The sequence below is a fragment of the Salvelinus fontinalis genome, unplaced genomic scaffold (genome assembly GCF_029448725.1).
Source record: "Salvelinus fontinalis isolate EN_2023a unplaced genomic scaffold, ASM2944872v1 scaffold_1313, whole genome shotgun sequence".
NCBI classification, from domain to species: Eukaryota; Metazoa; Chordata; class Actinopteri; order Salmoniformes; family Salmonidae; genus Salvelinus; species Salvelinus fontinalis.
The window spans coordinates 16458-37500 of record NW_026601522.1 but is presented as its reverse complement, the minus strand read 5'-3'; the positions used below and the strand labels follow the sequence as shown (position 1 = coordinate 37500).

Genomic DNA, 21043 nt, shown 5'->3' with positions numbered 1-21043 from the left:
TGACAGGTTGGGGTTTCAGCGTAGGTCGGCCGCGCAACCCCATAACACGTCAGGTGACAAAACGGAATGGTGGGATCTAAAATAAAGGTTCCTATAACACAGTCATCCTGCGACACCACCGAATGAATGACCTCGTCTTTACAGTTCCAGAACCCCGGGACAACACCGAATTAATGATCTCACCGTCATAGTTCCAGAACCCCGGGACAACACCGAATTAATGATCTCACCGTCATAGTTCCAGAACCCCGGGACAACATCGAATGAATGACCTCACCTTTACAGTTCCAGAACCGCAATCGGAAATAATGTGACTGAGCACAATTCAATTCACATCAGGGAAATAAAACTGCGTGAGTGTGTGAGTGCGTGAGTGAGTGCGTGTGAGTGTGGGTGCGTGCGTGCGTGCGTGCGTGTGTGTGTGTGCGTGAGTGAATGCGTGCGTGAGTGTGTGTGTGTGTGTGCGTGAGTGAGTGCGTGCGTGCGTGAGTGTGTGTGCGTGAGCGTGTGTGAGTGTGCGTACGTGCGTGCGTGCGTGAGTGTGTGTGTGTGCGTGTGTGCGTGTGTGTGTGTGTGCGTGCCTGTGTGTGTGCGTGTGTGTGTGCGTGTGTTTGCGTGCGTGTGTGTGTGCGTGCGTGTGTGTGTGTGTGTGGATAGGTCACATCAGCCATCAGAATTGTTTTCTTAATGTCACTTTATTCACTCATAGAACTTACAGATCTTCAACTGCAAGAAATAACTCTTTATATTCCAAGAGAAAAGCATTTTCTATATAATAAATAATAAATATTAATTAACAAAATAGATTCCTTTTGATTCATGAAAAATAAATACTCTTTTGACAATGATAAGTAATTTAATAATAGATGAAATAACGTAATAATAGATTAAATAAATTAATAATAGATGAAATAACTTAACAAAATAAATAGAGTTTTGTATCAAGGAAATATGTAACTTCAAAATGTATCTCCATTGTGTCTCCGGGGGGAAGTTTCCCCGAGGTACAGATCTAGGATCAGCTGCCCCTCCCCCAATCCTAACCGCCGTTAGAGGGGGAAATTATAAACTGACCCAGGATCAGTATCTAGGGGTAACTTCCCCCTACACCTAACCTTCACCGTTAGAGGGGGAAATGATAAACTGACCCAGGATCAGTATCTAGGGGTAACTTCCCCCTACACCTAACCTTCACCGTTAGAGGGGGAAATTATAAACTGACCCAGGATCAGTATCTAGGGGTAACTTCCCCCTACACCTAGCCTTCACACTAGACACGGTTGGTCATCTACATGATGCTTGATTTGAGCCTCTGGGCTTGCCGTCTCTTCCTGCGATTGTCCTTCTTCAGATGGAACTTCAGGGCCAGTTTGGAGGCTTTCTCGTAGATGGTAATGAACTGGGACAGAGCCTTCCCCTGGACTGTGGGGTCACTGGTCTGAGATAGAAGATACAAGCATTAACTATCAGGTTATCAGTTCATCAGGTATCACTGGTCTGAGATAGAAGATACAAGCTTTAACTATCAGGTTATCAGTTCATCAGGTGTCATGAGGATGGTGTCTATACAGTAGACTATACTACAGTCATGATGATGGTGTCTATACAGTAGACTATACTACAGTCATGATGATGGTGTTTATACAGTAGACTATACTACAGTCATGATGATGGTGTCTATACAGTAGACTATACTACAGTCATGATGATGGTGTCTATACAGTAGACTATACTACAGTCATGATGATGGTGTCTATACAGTAGACTATACTACAGTCATGATGATGGTGTCTATACAGTAGACTATACTACAGTCATGATGATGGTGTCTATACAGTAGACTATACTACAGTCATGATGATGGTGTCTATACAGTAGACTATACTACAGTCATGATGATGGTGTCTATACAGTAGACTATACTACAGTCATGATGATGGTGTTTATACAGTCATGATGATGGTGTCTATACAGTAGACTATACTACAGTCATGATGATGGTGTCTATACAGTCATGATGATGGTGTCTATACAGTAGACTATACTACAGTCATGATGATGGTGTCTATACAGTAGACTATACTACAGTCATGATGATGGTGTTTATACAGTAGACTATACTACAGTCATGATGATGGTGTCTATACAGTAGACTATACTACAGTCATGATGATGGTGTTTATACAGTAGACTATACTACAGTCATGATGATGGTGTCTATACAGTAGACTATACTACAGTCATGATGATGGTGTCTATACAGTAGACTATACTACAGTCATGATGATGGTGTCTATACAGTAGACTATACTACAGTCATGATGATGGTGTCTATACAGTAGACTATACTACAGTCATGATGATGGTGTCTATACAGTAGACTATACTACAGTCATGATGATGGTGTCTATACAGTAGACTATACTACAGTCATGATGATGGTGTCTATACAGTAGACTATACTACAGTCATGATGATGGTGTTTATACAGTCATGATGATGGTGTCTATACAGTAGACTATACTACAGTCATGATGATGGTGTCTATACAGTCATGATGATGGTGTCTATACAGTAGACTATACTACAGTCATGATGATGGTGTCTATACAGTAGACTATACTACAGTCATGATGATGGTGTCTATACAGTAGACTATACTACAGTCATGATGATGGTGTTTATACAGTAGACTATACTACAGTCATGATGATGGTGTCTATACAGTAGACTATACTACAGTCATGATGATGGTGTTTATACAGTAGACTATACTACAGTCATGATGATGGTGTTTATACAGTAGACTATACTACAGTCATGATGATGGTGTTTATACAGTAGACTATACTACAGTCATGATGATGGTGTTTATACAGTAGACTATACTACAGTCATGATGATGGTGTCTATACAGTAGACTATACTACAGTCATGATGATGGTGTCTATACAGTCATGATGATGGTGTCTATACAGTAGACTATACTACAGTCATGATGATGGTGTTTATACAGTAGACTATACTACAGTCATGATGATGGTGTCTATACAGTAGACTATACTACAGTCATGATGATGGTGTCTATACAGTAGACTATACTACAGTCATGATGATGGTGTCTATACAGTAGACTATACTACAGTCATGATGATGGTGTCTATACAGTCATGATGATGGTGTCTATACAGTAGACTATACTACAGTCATGATGATGGTGTCTATACAGTAGACTATACTACAGTCATGATGATGGTGTCTATACAGTAGATTATACTACAGTCATGATGATGGTGTCTATACAGTAGACTATACTACAGTCATGATGATGGTGTTTATACAGTAGACTATACTACAGTCATGATGATGGTGTTTATACAGTAGACTATACTACAGTCATGATGATGGTGTCTATACAGTAGACTATACTACAGTCATGATGATGGTGTTTATACAGTAGACTATACTACAGTCATGATGATGGTGTCTATACAGTAGACTATACTACAGTCATGATGATGGTGTCTATACAGTAGACTATACTACAGTCATGATGATGGTGTCTATACAGTAGACTATACTACAGTCATGATGATGGTGTCTATACAGTAGACTATACTACAGTCATGATGATGGTGTTTATACACTAGACTATACTACAGTCATGATGATGGTGTCTATACAGTAGACTATACTACAGTCATGATGATGGTGTCTATACAGTAGACTATACTACAGTCATGATGATGGTGTCTATACAGTAGACTATACTACAGTCATGATGATGGTGTCTATACAGTCATGATGATGGTGTCTATACAGTAGACTATACTACAGTCATGATGATGGTGTCTATACAGTAGACTATACTACAGTCATGATGATGGTGTCTATACAGTAGACTATACTACAGTCATGATGATGGTGTTTATACAGTAGACTATACTACAGTCATGATGATGGTGTCTATACAGTAGACTATACTACAGTCATGATGATGGTGTCTATACAGTAGACTATACTACAGTCATGATGATGGTGTTTATACAGTAGACTATACTACAGTCATGATGATGGTGTCTATACAGTAGACTATACTACAGTCATGATGATGGTGTCTATACAGTAGACTATACTACAGTCATGATGATGGTGTCTATACAGTAGACTATACTACAGTCATGATGATGGTGTCTATACAGTAGACTATACTACAGTCATGATGATGGTGTTTATACAGTCATGATGATGGTGTCTATACAGTAGACTATACTACAGTCATGATGATGGTGTTTATACAGTAGACTATACTACAGTCATGATGATGGTGTCTATACAGTAGACTATACTACAGTCATGATGATGGTGTCTATACAGTAGACTATACTACAGTCATGATGATGGTGTTTATACAGTAGACTATACTACAGTCATGATGATGGTGTCTATACAGTAGACTATACTACAGTCATGATGATGGTGTCTATACAGTAGACTATACTACAGTCATGATGATGGTGTCTATACAGTAGACTATACTACAGTCATGATGATGGTAGCACAGTGCTTGAGGATAATTAATCCAGAAAGCTGATGATTTAAATGTTGCATAGTCCATGGGATGTTTCATTCTAATTGACATATCCTTAATTTCATTTGTAACAAAAATAAGTTCATGTCATTGCTATGTGGCTTCATCTGCTAAAATATGAAGCGATGACCATGTGAAAGTAGACGACACCAGATCTGTGTTCTGCTTCATGGAGGGAAGCTCACCTTGACGGCCCACAGATTCTGCAGGTGTGTCCTCAGCTCAGGTATCCTCCCCAGGAAATAGTGTTTCTGGAGATGCTGAATTTTCCCCTTGACATAATTCAGACTGTCCCTCACTTCCTGGTCCCCCGTCTGGTTCAGCATCTGGCTGAAGATACTCAGATACACGTCCAGAACCACACTCATCAGCACCCTCCGCTCACTGTCCTGAGGGAGGGAGGGAGGGAGGGAGGGAGGGAAGGAGGGAAGGAAGGAAGGAGGGAGGGAGGGAGGGAAGGAAGGAAGGAAGGAAGGAAGGAAGGAAGGAAGGAAGGAAGGAAGGAAGGAAGGAAGGAAGGAAGGAGAATACTTTTAATATCTTGAAAGGTAGTTTTGTGTCCAGCCTAGTCCAAGGGTAAGCTGTAGTTCCACATTGGTGATGTTAGCCTGAAGGGGATAACAATGTGTAACTATATATCTGACCTCAAACGTGTCCTTGGGGAAAACAGGGTTCCCGTTGAACAGCTGGTCCTTGGAGATCGTCTGAAAGAGCAAGACATGATGACAATCAGTGGTGTTGCTTTTCTCCTTCAACTTAGTGCTGTTTATTGTGTATAGTGGGCTCTTCTACCCCTAATCACAAGTATAGTGTCTGTCAGACCTGGGCTAAATACGTCAAATAACTTAAAATACATCATTTAGTTTGTCCGGTACAATGGCAACAATAGAGTAGTCCCAAAAGTGCAAACTCCAAGCTACATCTAAGCTAAAGCTCACCTCAGATGGAAGTGTTTGAGCCAGGTGTCTATGGGCCTACCTGGATATGCACTGTTATGATGATGTCATCATTTTCTGTTTCATTTCAATCTCACTGACAAGTCTTTCCTGCTTGGGCAGGAAGTGTGGAACTCCTCTTGGTTTTAGTCAAACATTTGATCTCTAACTCATCAACATCCAATGTTCTCCCTGTTCTGTCCTACTGTTGGCCTCCCATTAGGAAGGAGATCTCCCTGTTCTGTCCTACTGTTGGCCTCCCATTAGGAAGGAGATCTCCCTGTTCTGTCCTACTGTTGGCCTCCCATTAGGAAGGAGATCTCCCTGTTCTGTCCTACTGTTGGTCTCCCATTAGGAAGGAGATCTCCCTGTTCTGTCCTACTGTTGGCCTCCCATTAGGAAGGAGATCTCCCTGTTCTGTCCTACTGTTGGCCTCCCATTAGGAAGGAGATCTCCCTGTTCTGTCCTACTGTTGGTCTCCCATTAGGAAGGAGATCTCCCTGTTCTGTCCTACTGTTGGCCTCCCATTAGGAAGGAGATCTCCCTGTTCTGTCCTACTGTTGGCCTCCCATTAGGAAGGAGATCTCCCTGTTCTGTCCTACTGTTGGCCTCCCATTAGGAAGGAGATCTCCCTGTTCTGTCCTACTGTTGGCCTCCCATTAGGAAGGAGATCTCCCTGTTCTGTCCTACTGTTGGCCTCCCATTAGGAAGGAGATCTCCCTGTTCTGTCCTACTGTTGGCCTCCCATTAGGAAGGAGATCTCCCTGTTCTGTCCTACTGTTGGCCTCCCATTAGGAAGGAGATCTCCCTGTTCTGTCCTACTGTTGGCCTCCCATTAGGAAGGAGATCTCCCTGTTCTGTCCTACTGTTGGTCTCCCATTAGGAAGGAGATCTCCCTGTTCTGTCCTACTGTTGGTCTCCCATTAGGAAGCAGGAATCTAAAGTTTGCTGACGCAAACACAGCCAGTAGAGGCCAATTAGCTGTCGTGTCTGTCTGTCTGTCTGTCTGTCTGTCTGTCTGTGTGTCTGTTCGTCCGTCTGTCTGTCTGTCTGTCTGTCTGTCTGTATGTCTGTCTGTCTGTCTGTCTGTCTGTTCGTCCGTCTGTCTGTCTGTCTGTCTGTCTGTCTGTCTGTTCGTCCGTCTGTCTGTCTGTCTGTCTGTCTGTCTGTCTGTCTGTTCGTCTGTCTGTCTGTCTGTCTGTCTGTCTGTCTGTCTGTCTGTCTGTCTGTCTGTCTGTCAGGAGAAACCCCTGTTTCCCCAGTTAATAATGTGTATGATACTTACATAGTGGCCTTTCAGTTTGTCTATGTTGCTCTTCATGGTATTTGATGTGTACTGAGCAGCATTACTCCATCCTAAAGTCATCCAGCCCATCAAGCAGAAACACATCACAGCCCTTGATAACACATCCATGGTCCTCAACCTCACGCTGAAGATCCCTCAAAGCTCAATAGTCCTCAATCGGTGTACGGAAACTTCAGTCAAAGGCCTTGACTTGAGTTGACTTAACGAGACCGCCTTGTATCTGACACTACCCAAGTCTTGTTCTTCTGTGTCTGTCTGACTGATGCTGAGGCTAAGACAGACAAGTATTTATAGTTGAGGCAGAAAGAGAGTTGAAACGATAGAGGTGTGAGGTTGTGGGTTCTCTCACTGAGCGAGGTTTCCTTTAAATCACACACCAACACACGGCCACTGAACACCCTTTCTTTGCAGCAGAGCATGGGGTCTTGGGTTGGAATCCCTAGGAAACAGGGACTTTTGACACATTCTGGGGAAGTTCTTTGGTGATGCAATTAAGTTCAGGTTGGTATGCATGTCTGTTGACTTCTGTGTTGATAGAAGACAGAGCCCTGTCTGTTGACTTCTGTGTTGATAGAGGACAGAGCCCTGTCTGTTGACTTCTGTGTTGTTAGAGGACAGAGCCCTGTCAGTTGACTTCTGTGTTGATAGAGGACAGAGCCCTGTCTGTTGACTTCTGTGTTGTTAGAGGACAGAGCCCTGTCTGTTGACTTCTGTGTTGCTAGAGAACAGAGCCCTGTCTGTTGACTTCTGTGTTGCTAGAGAACAGAGCCCTGTCTGTTGACTTCTGTGTTGTTAGAGGACAGAGCCCTGTCTGTTGACTTCTGTGTTGTTAGAGGACAGAGCCCTGTCTGTTGACTTCTGTGTTGATAGAGGACAGAGCCCTGTCTGTTGACTTCTGTGTTGCTAGAGTACAGAGCCCTGTCTGTTGACTTCTGTGTTGATAGAGGACAGAGCCCTGTCTGTTGACTTCTGTGTTGCTACAGTAGATGATAGTTGCTAGTTGTTAGTTAGTTAGTCCTAATGCTAGTACAGGTAGATGCTGATGCTAGTACAGATAGATGCTGATGCTATCTTTCATTGACACCCAGGCTTTTTCAAAGGGGGGTCAGCGGCATTACATTCAGACAAATATTGATGTTGATAGAATGTGGTTATATTTAACTATCTATTGAAAATTGTTTAATTTCATGAACCACTTTTGCTTATTCAGGCTAGTTGCTAGTTGCTAGTGCATAGATGCTTGTCAGTTTCCATGAGAGAGAAATGGTTAGGGTTGTGGGTGTCACTCTGTCACCTCAGAAAGGATGACAGGTTGGGGTTTCAGCGTAGGTCGGCCGCGCAACCCCATAACACGTCAGGTGACAAAACGGAATGGTGGGATCTGAAATAAAGGTTCCTACAAGACACCCATCCTGCGACACCACCGAATGAATGATCTCACCGTCATAGTTCCAGAACCCCGGGACAACACCGAATGAATGACCTCACCTTTACAGTTCCAGAACCCCGGGACAAGACCGAATGAATGACCTCACCTTTACAGTTCCAGAACCCCGGGACAACACCGAATGAATGACCTCACCTTTACAGTTCCAGAACCCCGGGACAAGACCGAATGAATGATCTCACCTTTACAATTCCAGAACCCCGGGACAACACCGAATGAATGACCTCACCGTCATAGTTCCAGAACCCCGGGACAACACCGAATGAATGACCTCACCGTCATAGTTCCAGAACCCCGGGACAACACCGAATGAATGATCTCACCTTTACAATTCCAGAACCCCGGGACAACACCGAATGAATGACCTCACCGTCATAGTTCCAGAACCCCGGGACAACACCGAATGAATGACCTCACCTTTACAATTCCAGAACCCCGGGACAAGACCGAATTAATGATCTCACCTTTACAGTTCCAGAACCCCGGGACAACACCGAATGAATGACCTCACCTTTACAATTCCAGAACCCCGGGACAACACCGAATGAATGATCTCACCTTTATAGTTCCAGAACCCCGGGACAACACTGAATGAATGACCTCACCGTCATAGTTCCAGAACCCCGGGACAAAACCGAATGAATGACCTCACCTTTACAATTCCAGAACCCCGGGACAACACCGAATGAATGACCTCACCTTTACAGTTCCAGAATCCCGGGACAAGACCGAATGAATGACCTCACCTTTACAATTCCAGAACCCCGGGACAACACCGAATGAATGACCTCACCTTTACAGTTCCAGAACCCCGGGACAAGACCGAATGAATGATCTCACCTTTACAATTCCAGAACCCCGGGACAACACCGAATTAATGACCTCACCTTTACAATTCCAGAACCCCGGGACAACACCGAATGAATGACCTCACCTTTACAGTTCCAGAACCCCGGGACAAGACCGAATGAATGATCTCACCTTTACAGTTCCAGAACCCCGGGACAACACCGAATGAATGACCTCACCTTTACAAATCCAGAACCCCGGGACAACACCGAATGAATGACCTCACCTTTACAGTTCCAGAACCCCGGGACAACACCGAATGAATGATCTCACCTTTACAGTTCCAGAACCCCGGGACAACACCGAATGAATGCTCTCACCTTTACAGTTCCAGAACCCCGGGACAACACCGAATGAATGACCTCACCTTTACAATTCCAGAACCCCGGGACAAGACCGAATGAATGATCTCACCTTTACAATTCCAGAACCCCGGGACAACACCGAATGAATGACCTCACCGTCATAGTTCCAGAACCCCGGGACAACACCGAATGAATGACCTCACCGTCATAGTTCCAGAACCCCGGGACAACACCGAATGAATGATCTCACCTTTACAGTTCCAGAACCCCGGGACAAGACCGAATGAATGATCTCACCTTTACAGTTCCAGAACCCCGGGACAACACCGAATGAATGACCTCACCTTTACAAATCCAGAACCCCGGGACAACACCGAATGAATGACCTCACCTTTACAGTTCCAGAACCCCGGGACAACACCGAATGAATGATCTCACCTTTACAGTTCCAGAACCCCGGGACAACACCGAATGAATGCTCTCACCTCTACAGTTCCAGAACCCCTGGACAACACCGAATGAATGACCTCACCTTTACAATTCCAGAACCCCGGGACACGACCGAATGAATGATCTCACCTTTACAATTCCAGAACCCCGGGACAACACCGAATGAATGACCTCACCTTTACAGTTCCAGAACCCCGGGACAACACCGTATGAATGACCTCACCGTCATAGTTCCAGAACACTGGGACAACACCGAATGAATGACCTCGCCGTCATAGTTCCAGAACCCCGGGACAACACCGAATGAATGATCTCCCCGTCATAGTTCCAGAACCCTGGGACAACACCGAATGAATGATCTCACCGTCATAGTTCCAGAACCCCGGGACAACACCGAATGAATGATCTCACTGTCATAGTTCCAGAACCCCGGGACAACACCGAATGAATGATCTCCCCGTCATAGTTCCAGAACCCCGGGACAACACCGAATGAATGATCTCACTGTCATAGTTCCAGAAGACTGCTGTGTTTCTAGATGCTAGTTGCTAGTTGCTGATGCTAGTACAAATAGATGCTGATGCTATCTTTCATTGACACCCAGGCTCTTTCAAAGGGGGGACAGCGGCATCACATTCAGACAAATATTGATGTTGAAAGAATGTGGTTTGATTTAACTATCTATTGAAAATTGTTTATTTTCATGAGCCACTTTAGCTTCTTCAGGTTAGTTGCTAGTTTGTAGTGGCACCCCGGCGTTTTCAGTTGTATCACTTTGACACAAATTGTAATGAATGTAGTATTATGCTCTTCTGCAATCATCAGTACATTTCCCCCCCTGTAACCTCCAACTGGCCTCTTCAGAGCTGCACTCTGTAGAAGGAGGCTCCCACATATAAATACAACCCAGAGAAGCCAAGGCAGCATGACTCAGTGGTATATCCATCTCATCAACGACATTTGTGGGTGAATGTATCAACTTTACACTGGAACTCAACAGATGCTTGTCAGTTTCCATGAGAGAGAAATGGTTCATCTCTAGTATTGAAGGTCATCTATGTCACCTCAGAAAGGACAACAAGTTGGGCTTTCTGTGTAGACCGGACGCGCAACCCCAATACACGTCAGGTGACAACACGGAAATGTGGGATCTGAAGTAAAGGTTCCTACATCACACTCATCTCAGGACACAATCAAATGAATGATCTGACCTTTACAGCTCCAGAACAACAATCTGAAATAATGTGACTCAGCATAATTTCATTCACATCAGGAAATAAACTGGTTGCCTTCTACATCCATTATTAAAATGACCCAGAATTAATAAAATGACTCACATTAATTAACACGAAGACAATTAAGAAATAACAGCACTTCAGTAACATAGAATCCTAATTGGAAACTGGATAAAAAACACATTTTTAAAAACCAGACTCAAGACATGTAACAGGATATATTTTCAGGAGAATTTATTCCCAGGATATAAATACAGTACATTTGATCCATTGATTGTGAACTATGATATTAAATAGTACAACATTACCACTGTTATAGGACCAATGGAAATTCCCTTCATACAAAGTTGATAAATATTCACAAACTATAAATACTAACATTATCTCTTTGCACTTAAATTTAAAATAAATATGTTGAATAATGTTTAAGTTAAATAAATAGCACCGTGAACAAGCATGGTGACCAGTAGGTGAGGAAGCTGTGAGACAGTTGTTAAGTTTACGTTGGGAAAGTGACTGATTCTACCTTTCTTCAGGTGTCCATTTGTCCTGTTTTTGACTGCACTTTAAGATCATATCATTCAATTCATGAAAACACGGCCATTTCAGGTAATATATGAAATGATATGGATTCATTTACTTCTACCCGATGCCTTTAATGAAGGTGTTCGGTTGTGTTTTTATTTCTGCAGGTTTTGCGCTTGAAGTGGATACCGGTAGTGAAATGACATCACACTTTCCTAATGTATTACAGTCTGTCGTCTCCTCTGTCTTCAATCAGTCAGTTGGTGGTTCTTCCCCAGCTGGGAAGCTCTCTGGTAGACCACGTTGAACTCGTTCACAGCCTTCCTCTGGACAACAGCATCATTGGTCTAAACAGAAGTGACAACATACATTTAGAGAGACGTCATCATCTTGACCTGACCAGTGGAGTGTCCACACTTGGAAGACGGCATCAGACAACAATGGACTTTTAAAACTATGAGACTCACAAGCACACATTTACTCACATCTCTCTCTCTCTCTCTCTCTCTCTCTCTCTCTCTCTCTCTCTCTCTCTCTCTCTCTCTCTCTCTCTCTCTCTCTCTCTCTCTCTCTCTCTGTCTCTCTGTCTCTCTGTCTCTCTCTCTCTCTCTCTCTCTCTCTCTCTCTCTCTCTATCTCACACACAATTTTTTTTAAATCCTGACTCATCACAAATGGTACCACATTCCCTATGTCCAATGCCTATAGGGCTCTGGTCAAAAGTAGTGCACTATATAGGGAATAGGATGCCATTTTGGATGTAAACAGAATAAGTGAATAACTTAGTTTAGTCTGTTGACCTTAATGTCCTTCAGATGCTGTATCTTCATCTTCACTCTGTCCTGGTAGTATCTCCTCTTCAGCTCCTCCACCTTCCCGCGGAGTCTCCTGAGGCCCTGCTTGACTTCCTCTGGATGGTTCTCCTTCAGCATGTTGGAGAAGATGTTTAGGTACACATCCAGAGTGGCATTCAGGAGCAGCCACTGTTCATGCTTCTAATGGAGAGAAGACCACCAAAGAGGAGAGAGAGAGAGAGAGAGAGAGAGAGAGAAAAGGCACACCAATAACAATGAGTACGTCCTCAGTACATGTGACAGCAGGTTGACAGGGCTAGCAAGTTGAATCTACAATAGGAGGGCCAGCAGGTTTAATCTACAATAGCAGGGTGAGCAGGTTGAATCTATAATCGTAGGGCTACCAGGTTGAATCTACAGTAGCAGGGCTAGCAGGTAGAATCTATAATAGCAGGGCCAGCAGGTTGCATCTACAGTAGCAGGGCCAGCAGGATGAATCTACAATAGCAGGGCTAGCAGGTTGAATCTACAATAGCAGGGCGAGCAGGTTGAATCTATAATAGCAGGGCCAGCAGGTAGAATCTACAATAGCAGGGCTAGCAGGTTGAATCTACAAAAGCAGGGCCAGCAGGTAGAATATACAACAGCAGGGCTAGCAGGTTGAATCTACAAATAATGTTGGCTTTAAAACGGAAAAATCCAACTTTGTACAGAACTTTTTGAGTTCAGTAACATTTGTTGAAAAACTGAAATGAATATGAGATATTTACCTCAAACTTTCCATCCAGCTCTCCCATGAGCTCTAAGAAGACAGGTTTGCCTACCAAGTTGGTGTCCAGCAGATTCTGAATAAAATGAGTACATTTGACATTTAGCACACAGACTCAAACAAAGTTTAAAGAACAACTTATCATATAGATCTTGTCTTTTTCTAAATGTCTACATTTAGAATTTTGAAAATACATCCCTTTAATTTACTGATTTCGCCATCACAATCAAATTATGTTACTCAGGCCACCTTTCAATCTCCTCCCCCTATTAGGCGACCTCGCAGTAGTCGATGGTTCTCTCTGATGGTGGGAACTACTGTAACTGTGGACATCATAGCCCACATCTAACCCTTGGGGGGCTTTGAACATTTGCATGAAACTTTGAGACCCAGATGAAGAAGTGATAAAATCCCAAGACGTCTGTAAATTGACTGTAAGTTTCTTGTTTGTCATCTGCTGAAGGCCAGGAGAAGGGAACCTCTCAGTAGTACAGGACAGGACTGTCATAGTACCACATGCATGAGGCATTATAAGATATTATGAACCGGGCGGGTCGAGCCCTGAATGCTGATTGGCTGAAAGCTATGGTATATATCAATATCTTATTTAAGGTTATAATTTGCATTGGTAACCCCATTATAAAAGCAAGAAGGCACCTCAGGGGTTTGTGGTATATGGCCAAAGTAGTGCACTATATACTGAATAGGGTGCTGTTTGGGACACATCCATGACCACGGGCCAGAGAAATCAGTTTAAACAGGTTGAAGGCTTTCTATTGTAACTCACCAAAGGGCCTTTCAGGGTGTTGATGTCTCTCTCCTCCTCTATGATGCGTCCCAGAACCACTACAGAGCAGAATCCCAAACATACTACCACAACAAGATCCAGGGCTGAATTCATATTATTATCCTGGTTACAGCGGCTCACGTTTCTTTCAATCCACAGGACAAAAGCCCCGTAAAATATATCAAAATATGCCCTTGAGAAGTCTTTTGAAGTCTTTGAGAAGTCTTTCAAGGAGTCCTTTTAGAGTTAAGCTGTGGAGTCTCTGTTGACTGTACCTGTCTGTAGATGGAGTGTCAATGCGAGTCAGTAATGGTGGCCTGGTGTCTCTCTGGGGTTTATTTATATGTGAAACAGAGAGCTGTGCAGCAGCAGAGTTCGCTGGAGACAACGATGATGGTTAGAGGTTACAGAGGTTTTGGGGTTTGTGGGTTCCTCTTCTCGGTAGGTTTCTTTTAAATCAGAGGTGTTCTGCTCCTAAATGGGTGACTCTTCCTCAATACCCCCCCCCCCCCCCCCCCCCCCCCGCTACATCTGATCAGGTCATTCTCAAGGGATTTTTTGGAAGGGCCACTATGGGGGTGGGGGAGCGGGTTGAGTCTAACTGTGCACTCTCCTCAAACAATAGCATGCCATTCGTTCACTGTAATAGCTACTGTAAATTGGACCGTGCAGTTAGATTAACAAGAATTTAAGCTTTCTGTCCATTTATCTATGTCCTGGGAAATGTTCTTGATTCATACAACAACATGCTAATCACATTAGCCTACGTTAGCTCAACAGTCCACGGAGGGGACACTGAATCTGAAGTTAAGTAGTACTTTAAAGTATTTCTACATAAGTACTTTACGACACTGTGTATATTATATGGGAATTGTACTGTATATGGTAACCATATTTTGTAACCCTGTGCAATAGATAGACAATCATGGAACGTGAGCACTAACAGTAACAAGCTGTGGTTCAACCACCAGAGACATGTCTACATACCTACCACCTCCACTACCCAGAGACATGTCTAAATACCTACCACCTCCACTACCCAGAGACATGTCTAAATACCTACCACCTCCACTACCCAGAGACATGTCTAAATACCTACCACCTCCACTACCCAGAGACATGTCTAGATACCTACCACCTCCACTACCCAGAGACATGTCTAAATACCTACCACCTCCACTACCCAGAGACATGTCTAAATACCTATCACCTCCACTACCCAGAGACATGTCTAAATACCTACCACCTCCACTACCCAGAGACATGTCTAAATACCTACCACCTCCACTACCCAGAGACATGTCTAAATACCTACCACCTCCACTACCCAGAGACATGTCCAAATACCTACCACCTCCACTACCCAGAGACATGTCCAAATACCTACCACCTCCACTACCCAGAGACATGTCTAAATACCTACCACCTCCACTACCCAGAGACATGTCTAAATACCTACCACCTCCACTACCCAGAGACATGTCAAAATACCTACCACCTCCACTACCCAGAGAATGTCAAAATACCTACCACCTCCACTACCCAGAGACATGTCTAAATACCTACCACCTCCACTACCCAGAGACATGTCTAAAAACCTACCACCTCCACTACCCAGAGACATGTCTAAACACCTATCACTTCCACTACCCAGAGACATGTCTAAATACCTACCACCTCCACTACCCAGAGACATGTCTAAATACCTACCACCTCCACTACCCAGAGACATGTCTAAATACCTACCACCTCCACTACCCAGAGACATGTCTAAATACCTACCACCTCCACTACCCAGAGACATGTCTAAATACCTATCACTTCCACTACCCAGAGACATGTCTAAATACCTACCACCTCCACTACCCAGAGACATGTCTAAATACCTACCACCTCCACTACCCAGAGACATGTCTAAATACCTACCACCTCCACTACCCAGAGACATGTCTAAATACCTACCACCTCCACTACCCAGAGACATGTCAAAATACCTATCACCTCCACTACCCAGAGACATGTCTAAATACCTACCACCTCCACTACCCAGAGACATGTCTAAAAACCTACCACCTCCACTACCCAGAGACATGTCTAAATACCTACCACCTCCACTACCCAGAGACATGTCTAAATACCTATCACTTCCACTACCCAGAGACATGTCTAAATACCTACCACCTCCACTACCCAGAGACATGTCTAAATACCTACCACCTCCACTACCCAGAGACATGTCTAAATACCTACCACCTCCACTACCCAGAGACAGGTCTAAATACCTACCACCTCCACTACCCAGAGACATGTCTAAATACCTATCACTTCCACTACCCAGAGACATGTCTAAATACCTACCACCTCCACTACCCAGAGACATGTCTAAATACCTACCACCTCCACTACCCAGAGACATGTCTAAATACCTACCACCTCCACTACCCAGAGACATGTCTAAATACCTACCACCTCCACTACCCAGAGACATGTCAAAATACCTATCACCTCCACTACCCAGAGACATGTCTAAATACCTACCACCTCCACTACCCAGAGACATGTCTAAATACCTACCACCTCCACTACCCAGAGACATGTCTAAATACCTATCACTTCCACTACCCAGAGACATGTCTAAATACCTACCACCTCCACTCCCCAGAGACATGTCTAAATACCTATCACTTCCACTACCCAGAGACATGTCTAAATACCTACCACCTCCACTACCCAGAGACATGTCTAAATACCTACCACCTCCACTACCCAGAGACATGTCTAAATACCTACCACCTCCACTACCCAGAGACATGTCTAAATACCTACCACCTCCACTACCCAGAGACATGTCTAATACCTACCACCTCCACTACCCAGAGACATGTCTAAATACCTACCACCTCCACTACCCAGAGACATGTCTAAATACCTACCACCTCCACTACCCAGAGAATGTCAAAATACCTACCACCTCCACTACCCAGAGACATGTCTAAATACCTACCACCTCCACTACCCAGAGACATGTCTAAATACCTACCACCTCCACTACCCAGAGACATGTCTAAATACCTACCACCTCCACTACCCAGAGACATGTCTAAATACCTACCACCTCCACTACCCAGAGACATGTCTAAATACCTACCAGTTGAATGCATTCAGTTGTACAACAGTAATGCTGATGATGTGGTGTAGGAACTACTAGTAACCAGCTGTGGTTAGTCTTATAGATAATGCTGCTGATGTGGAGTAGGAACTACTAGTAACCAGCTGTGGTTAGTCTTATAGATAATGCTGATGATGTGGTGTAGGAACTACTAGTAACCAGCTGTGGTTAGTCTTATAGATAATGCTGCTGATGTGGAGTAGGAACTACTAGTAACCAGCTTTGGTTAGTCTTATAGATAATGCTGATGATGTGGAGTAGGAACTACTAGTAACCAGCTGTGGTTAGTCTTATAGATAATGCTGCTGATGTGGAGTAGGAATTACTAGTAACCAGCTGTGGTTAGTCCTATAGATAATGCTGCTGATGTGGAGTAGGAACTACTAGTAACCAGCTGTGGTTAATCCTATAGATAATGCTGATGATGTGGTGTAGGAACTACTAGTAACCAGCTGTGGTTAGTCTTACAGATAATGCTGATGATGTGGTGTAGGAACTACCAGTAACCAGCTGTGGTTAGTCTTATAGATAATGCTGATGATGCTGTGTAGGAACTACAAGTAACCAGCTGTGGTTAGTCCTATAGATAATGCTGATGATGTGGTGTAGGAACTACTAGTAACCAGCTGTGGTTAGTCTTATAGATAATGCTGATGATGTGGTGTAGGAACTACTTGTAACCAGCTGTGGTTCCAACCATGATGAACAGAAAGACACTCAGCTTTTCTCCCCCGCTCACTATTCCGCTCAGTACACACACTGCTTTCACTCAAAGGCTGTACCCTAATCCTTATATAGTGCTCTGCCGTATGGGCCCTGGTCTAAAGTAGTGCACTACCCTGTGGGCCCTGGTCTAAAGTAGTGCACTACCCTATGGGCCCTGCTCTAAAGTAGTGCACTACCCCTATGGGCCCTGGTCTAAAGTATTGTACTACCCTATGGGCCCTGGTCTAAAGTAGTGCACTACCCTGTGGGCCCTGGTCTAAAGTAGTGCACTACCCCTATGGGTCCTGTTCTAAAGTAGTGCACTACCCTATGGGCCCTGGTCTAAAGTAGTGCACTACCCCTATGGGTCCTGTTCTAAAGTAGTACACTATCCCTATGAGCCCTGGTCTAAAGGAGTGCACTACCCAATGTGCCCTGGTCTAACGCAGTGCACTGCCCTATGGGCCCTGGTCTAAAGTAGTGCACTACCCTATGGGCCCTGGTCTAAAGTAGTGCACTACCCTATGGGCCATGGTCTAAAGTAGTGCACTACCCCTATGGGCCCTGGTCTAAAGTAGTGCACTACCCCTATGGGCCCTGTTCTAAAGTAGTACACTACCCCTATGGGCCCTGGTCTAAAGTAGTGCACTACCCTATGGGCCCTGGTCTAAAGTAGTGCACTACCCTATGGGCCCTCGTCTAAAGTGGTGCACTACCCTATGGGCCGTGATCTAAAGTAGTGCACTACCCCTATGGGTCCTGTATTAAAGTAGTGCACTACCCTATGGGCCCTGGTCTAAAGTAGTGCACTACCCCTATGGGCCCTGGTCTAAAGCAGAGCACTACCCCTATGGGCCCTTGTCTAAAGTAGTGCACTACCCTATGGGCCCTGGTCTAAAGTAGTGCACTACCCTATGGGCCCTTGTCTAAAGTAGTGCACTACCCTATGGGCCCTGCTCTAAAGTAGTGCACTACCCCTATGGGTCCTGTTCTAAAGTAGTACACTACCCCTATGGGCCCTGGTCTAAAGTAGTGCACTACCCCTATGGGACCTGGTCTAAAGTAGTGCATTACCCCTATGGGTCCTGTTCTAAAGTAGTACACTACCCCTATGGGCCCTGGTCTAAAGTAGTGCACTACCCCTATGGGACCTGGTCTAAAGTAGTGCACTACCCCTATGGGACCTGGTCTAAAGTAGTGCACTACCCTATGGGCCCTGGTCTAAAGTAGTGCACTACCCCTATGTGCTCTGGTCTAAAGTAGTGCACTACCCCTATGGGCCCTTGTCTAAAGTAGTGCACTACCCCTATAGGCCCTGGTCTAAAGTAGTGCACTACCCCTATGGGACCTGGTCTAAAGTAGTGCACTACCCTATGGGCCCTGGTCTGTGGGTTTGACTCCCACAGGGGACCAGTATGGGAAAATAACAAAAATGTATGTATTCATTACTGTCGGATAAGTGTCTGCAAAATGACCAAAATGTTTAAAAATATATAGGACTCAACCTGGAGTTGGTGTGATATATACGAGTCAACCTGGGGTGAGTTGGTGTGATATATAGGAGGTAACCTGGGGTGAGTTGGTGTGATATATAGGAGGTAACCTGGGCTGAGTTGGTGTGATATATAGGAGGTAACCTGGGCTGAGTTGGTGTGATATATAGGAGGTAACCTGGGCTGAGTTGGTGTGATATATAGGAGGTTACCTGGGCTGAGTTGGTGTGATATATAGGAGGTAACCTGGGCTGAGTTGGTGTGATATATAGGAGGTAACCTGGGCTGAGTTGGTGTGATATATAGGAGGTAACCTGGGCTGAGTTGGTGTGATATATAGGAGGTAACCTGGGCTGAGTTGGTGTGATATATAGGAGGTAAACTGGGCTGAGTTGGTGTGATATATAGGAGGAAACCTGGGCTGAGTTGGTGTGATATATAGGAGGAAACCTGGGCTGAGTTGGTGTGATATATAGGAGGTAACCTGGGCTGAGTTGGTGTGATATATAGGAGGTAACCTGGGCTGAGTTGGTGTGATATATAGGAGATAACCTGGGCTGAGTTGGTGTGATATATAGGAGGTAACCTGGGCTGAGTTGGTGTAATATATAGGAGGTAACCTGGGCTGAGTTGGTGTGATATATAGGAGGTAAACTGGGCTGAGTTGGTGTGATATATAGGAGGTAACCTGGGCTTAGTTGGTGTGATATATAGGAGGTAACCTGGGCTGAGTTGGTGTGATATATAGGAGGTAACCTGGGCTGAGTTGGTGTGATATATAGGAGGTAAACTGGGCTGAGTTGGTGTGATATATAGGAGGTAACCTGGGCTGAGTTGGTGTGATATATAGGAGGAAACCTGGGCTGAGTTGGTGTGTTATATAGGAGGTAACCTGGGCTGAGTTGGTGTGTTATATAGGAGGTAACCTGGGCTGAGTTGGTGTGATATATAGGAGGTAACCTGGGCTGAGTTGGTGTGATATATAGGAGGTAACCTGGGCTGAGTTGGTGTGATACATAGGAGGTAACCTGGGCTGAGTTAGTGTGATATATAGGAGGTAACCTGGGCTGAGTTTGGTGTGATATATAGGAGGTAACATGGGCTGAGTTGGTGTGATATATAGGAGGTAACCTGGGCTGAGTTGGTGTGATATATAGGAGGTAACCTGGGCTGAGTTGGTGTGATATATAGAAGGTAACCTGGGCTGAGTTGGTGTGATTTATAGGAGGTAACATGGGCTGAGTTGGTGTGATATATAGGAGGTAACCTGGGCTGAGTTGGTGTGATATATAGGAAAGTTGTTCTTGTAAAAATTGCAAATTTGCATCAACAATATTGCCCCCTACAACCTATCCCCTACATAGTGCACTACCCTATGGGCCCTGGCCAAATGGCAACCTATTCCCTACATAGTGCACTATGCTATGGGCCCTTGCCAAAAGTAGTGAACTATATAGTTAACATGGTGAGATTTGGGATATGGAGAGAGTCTGAGTTTTCACACTGTAAGCATTACTAGAAATTGAAGGTGTCTAGCAGCAAAGTTATTTCCAAACCACAGTGAATTGTCTTACCAAGGTAAAAGTGTCTCTGTGGCTGCTACACTTTCTGAATTTCCCACAGGAAGTATGATGCTGTGTAAGACTCAGCTATTTCTACCAAAATGAATATCTCTTATCTTGAT

At 44.3% G+C, this 21043-nt stretch overlaps 1 protein-coding gene across 1 annotated transcript; it reads right to left on the bottom strand.

Moving 5' to 3' along the window:
* Positions 1-1062: 1062 nt before the first annotated feature.
* Positions 1063-7252, bottom strand: LOC129848983 (interferon gamma 1-like). The gene is made up of 4 exons (XM_055916065.1): positions 6812-7252; positions 5236-5295; positions 4777-4980; positions 1063-1438 (listed from the first exon to the last, which is right to left on the bottom strand). Exons 1-4 carry the CDS (start codon positions 6938-6940, stop codon positions 1289-1291), a joined length of 543 nt encoding a protein of 180 aa, XP_055772040.1. The 5' UTR covers positions 6941-7252; the 3' UTR covers positions 1063-1288.
* Positions 7253-21043: the final 13791 nt, after the last annotated feature.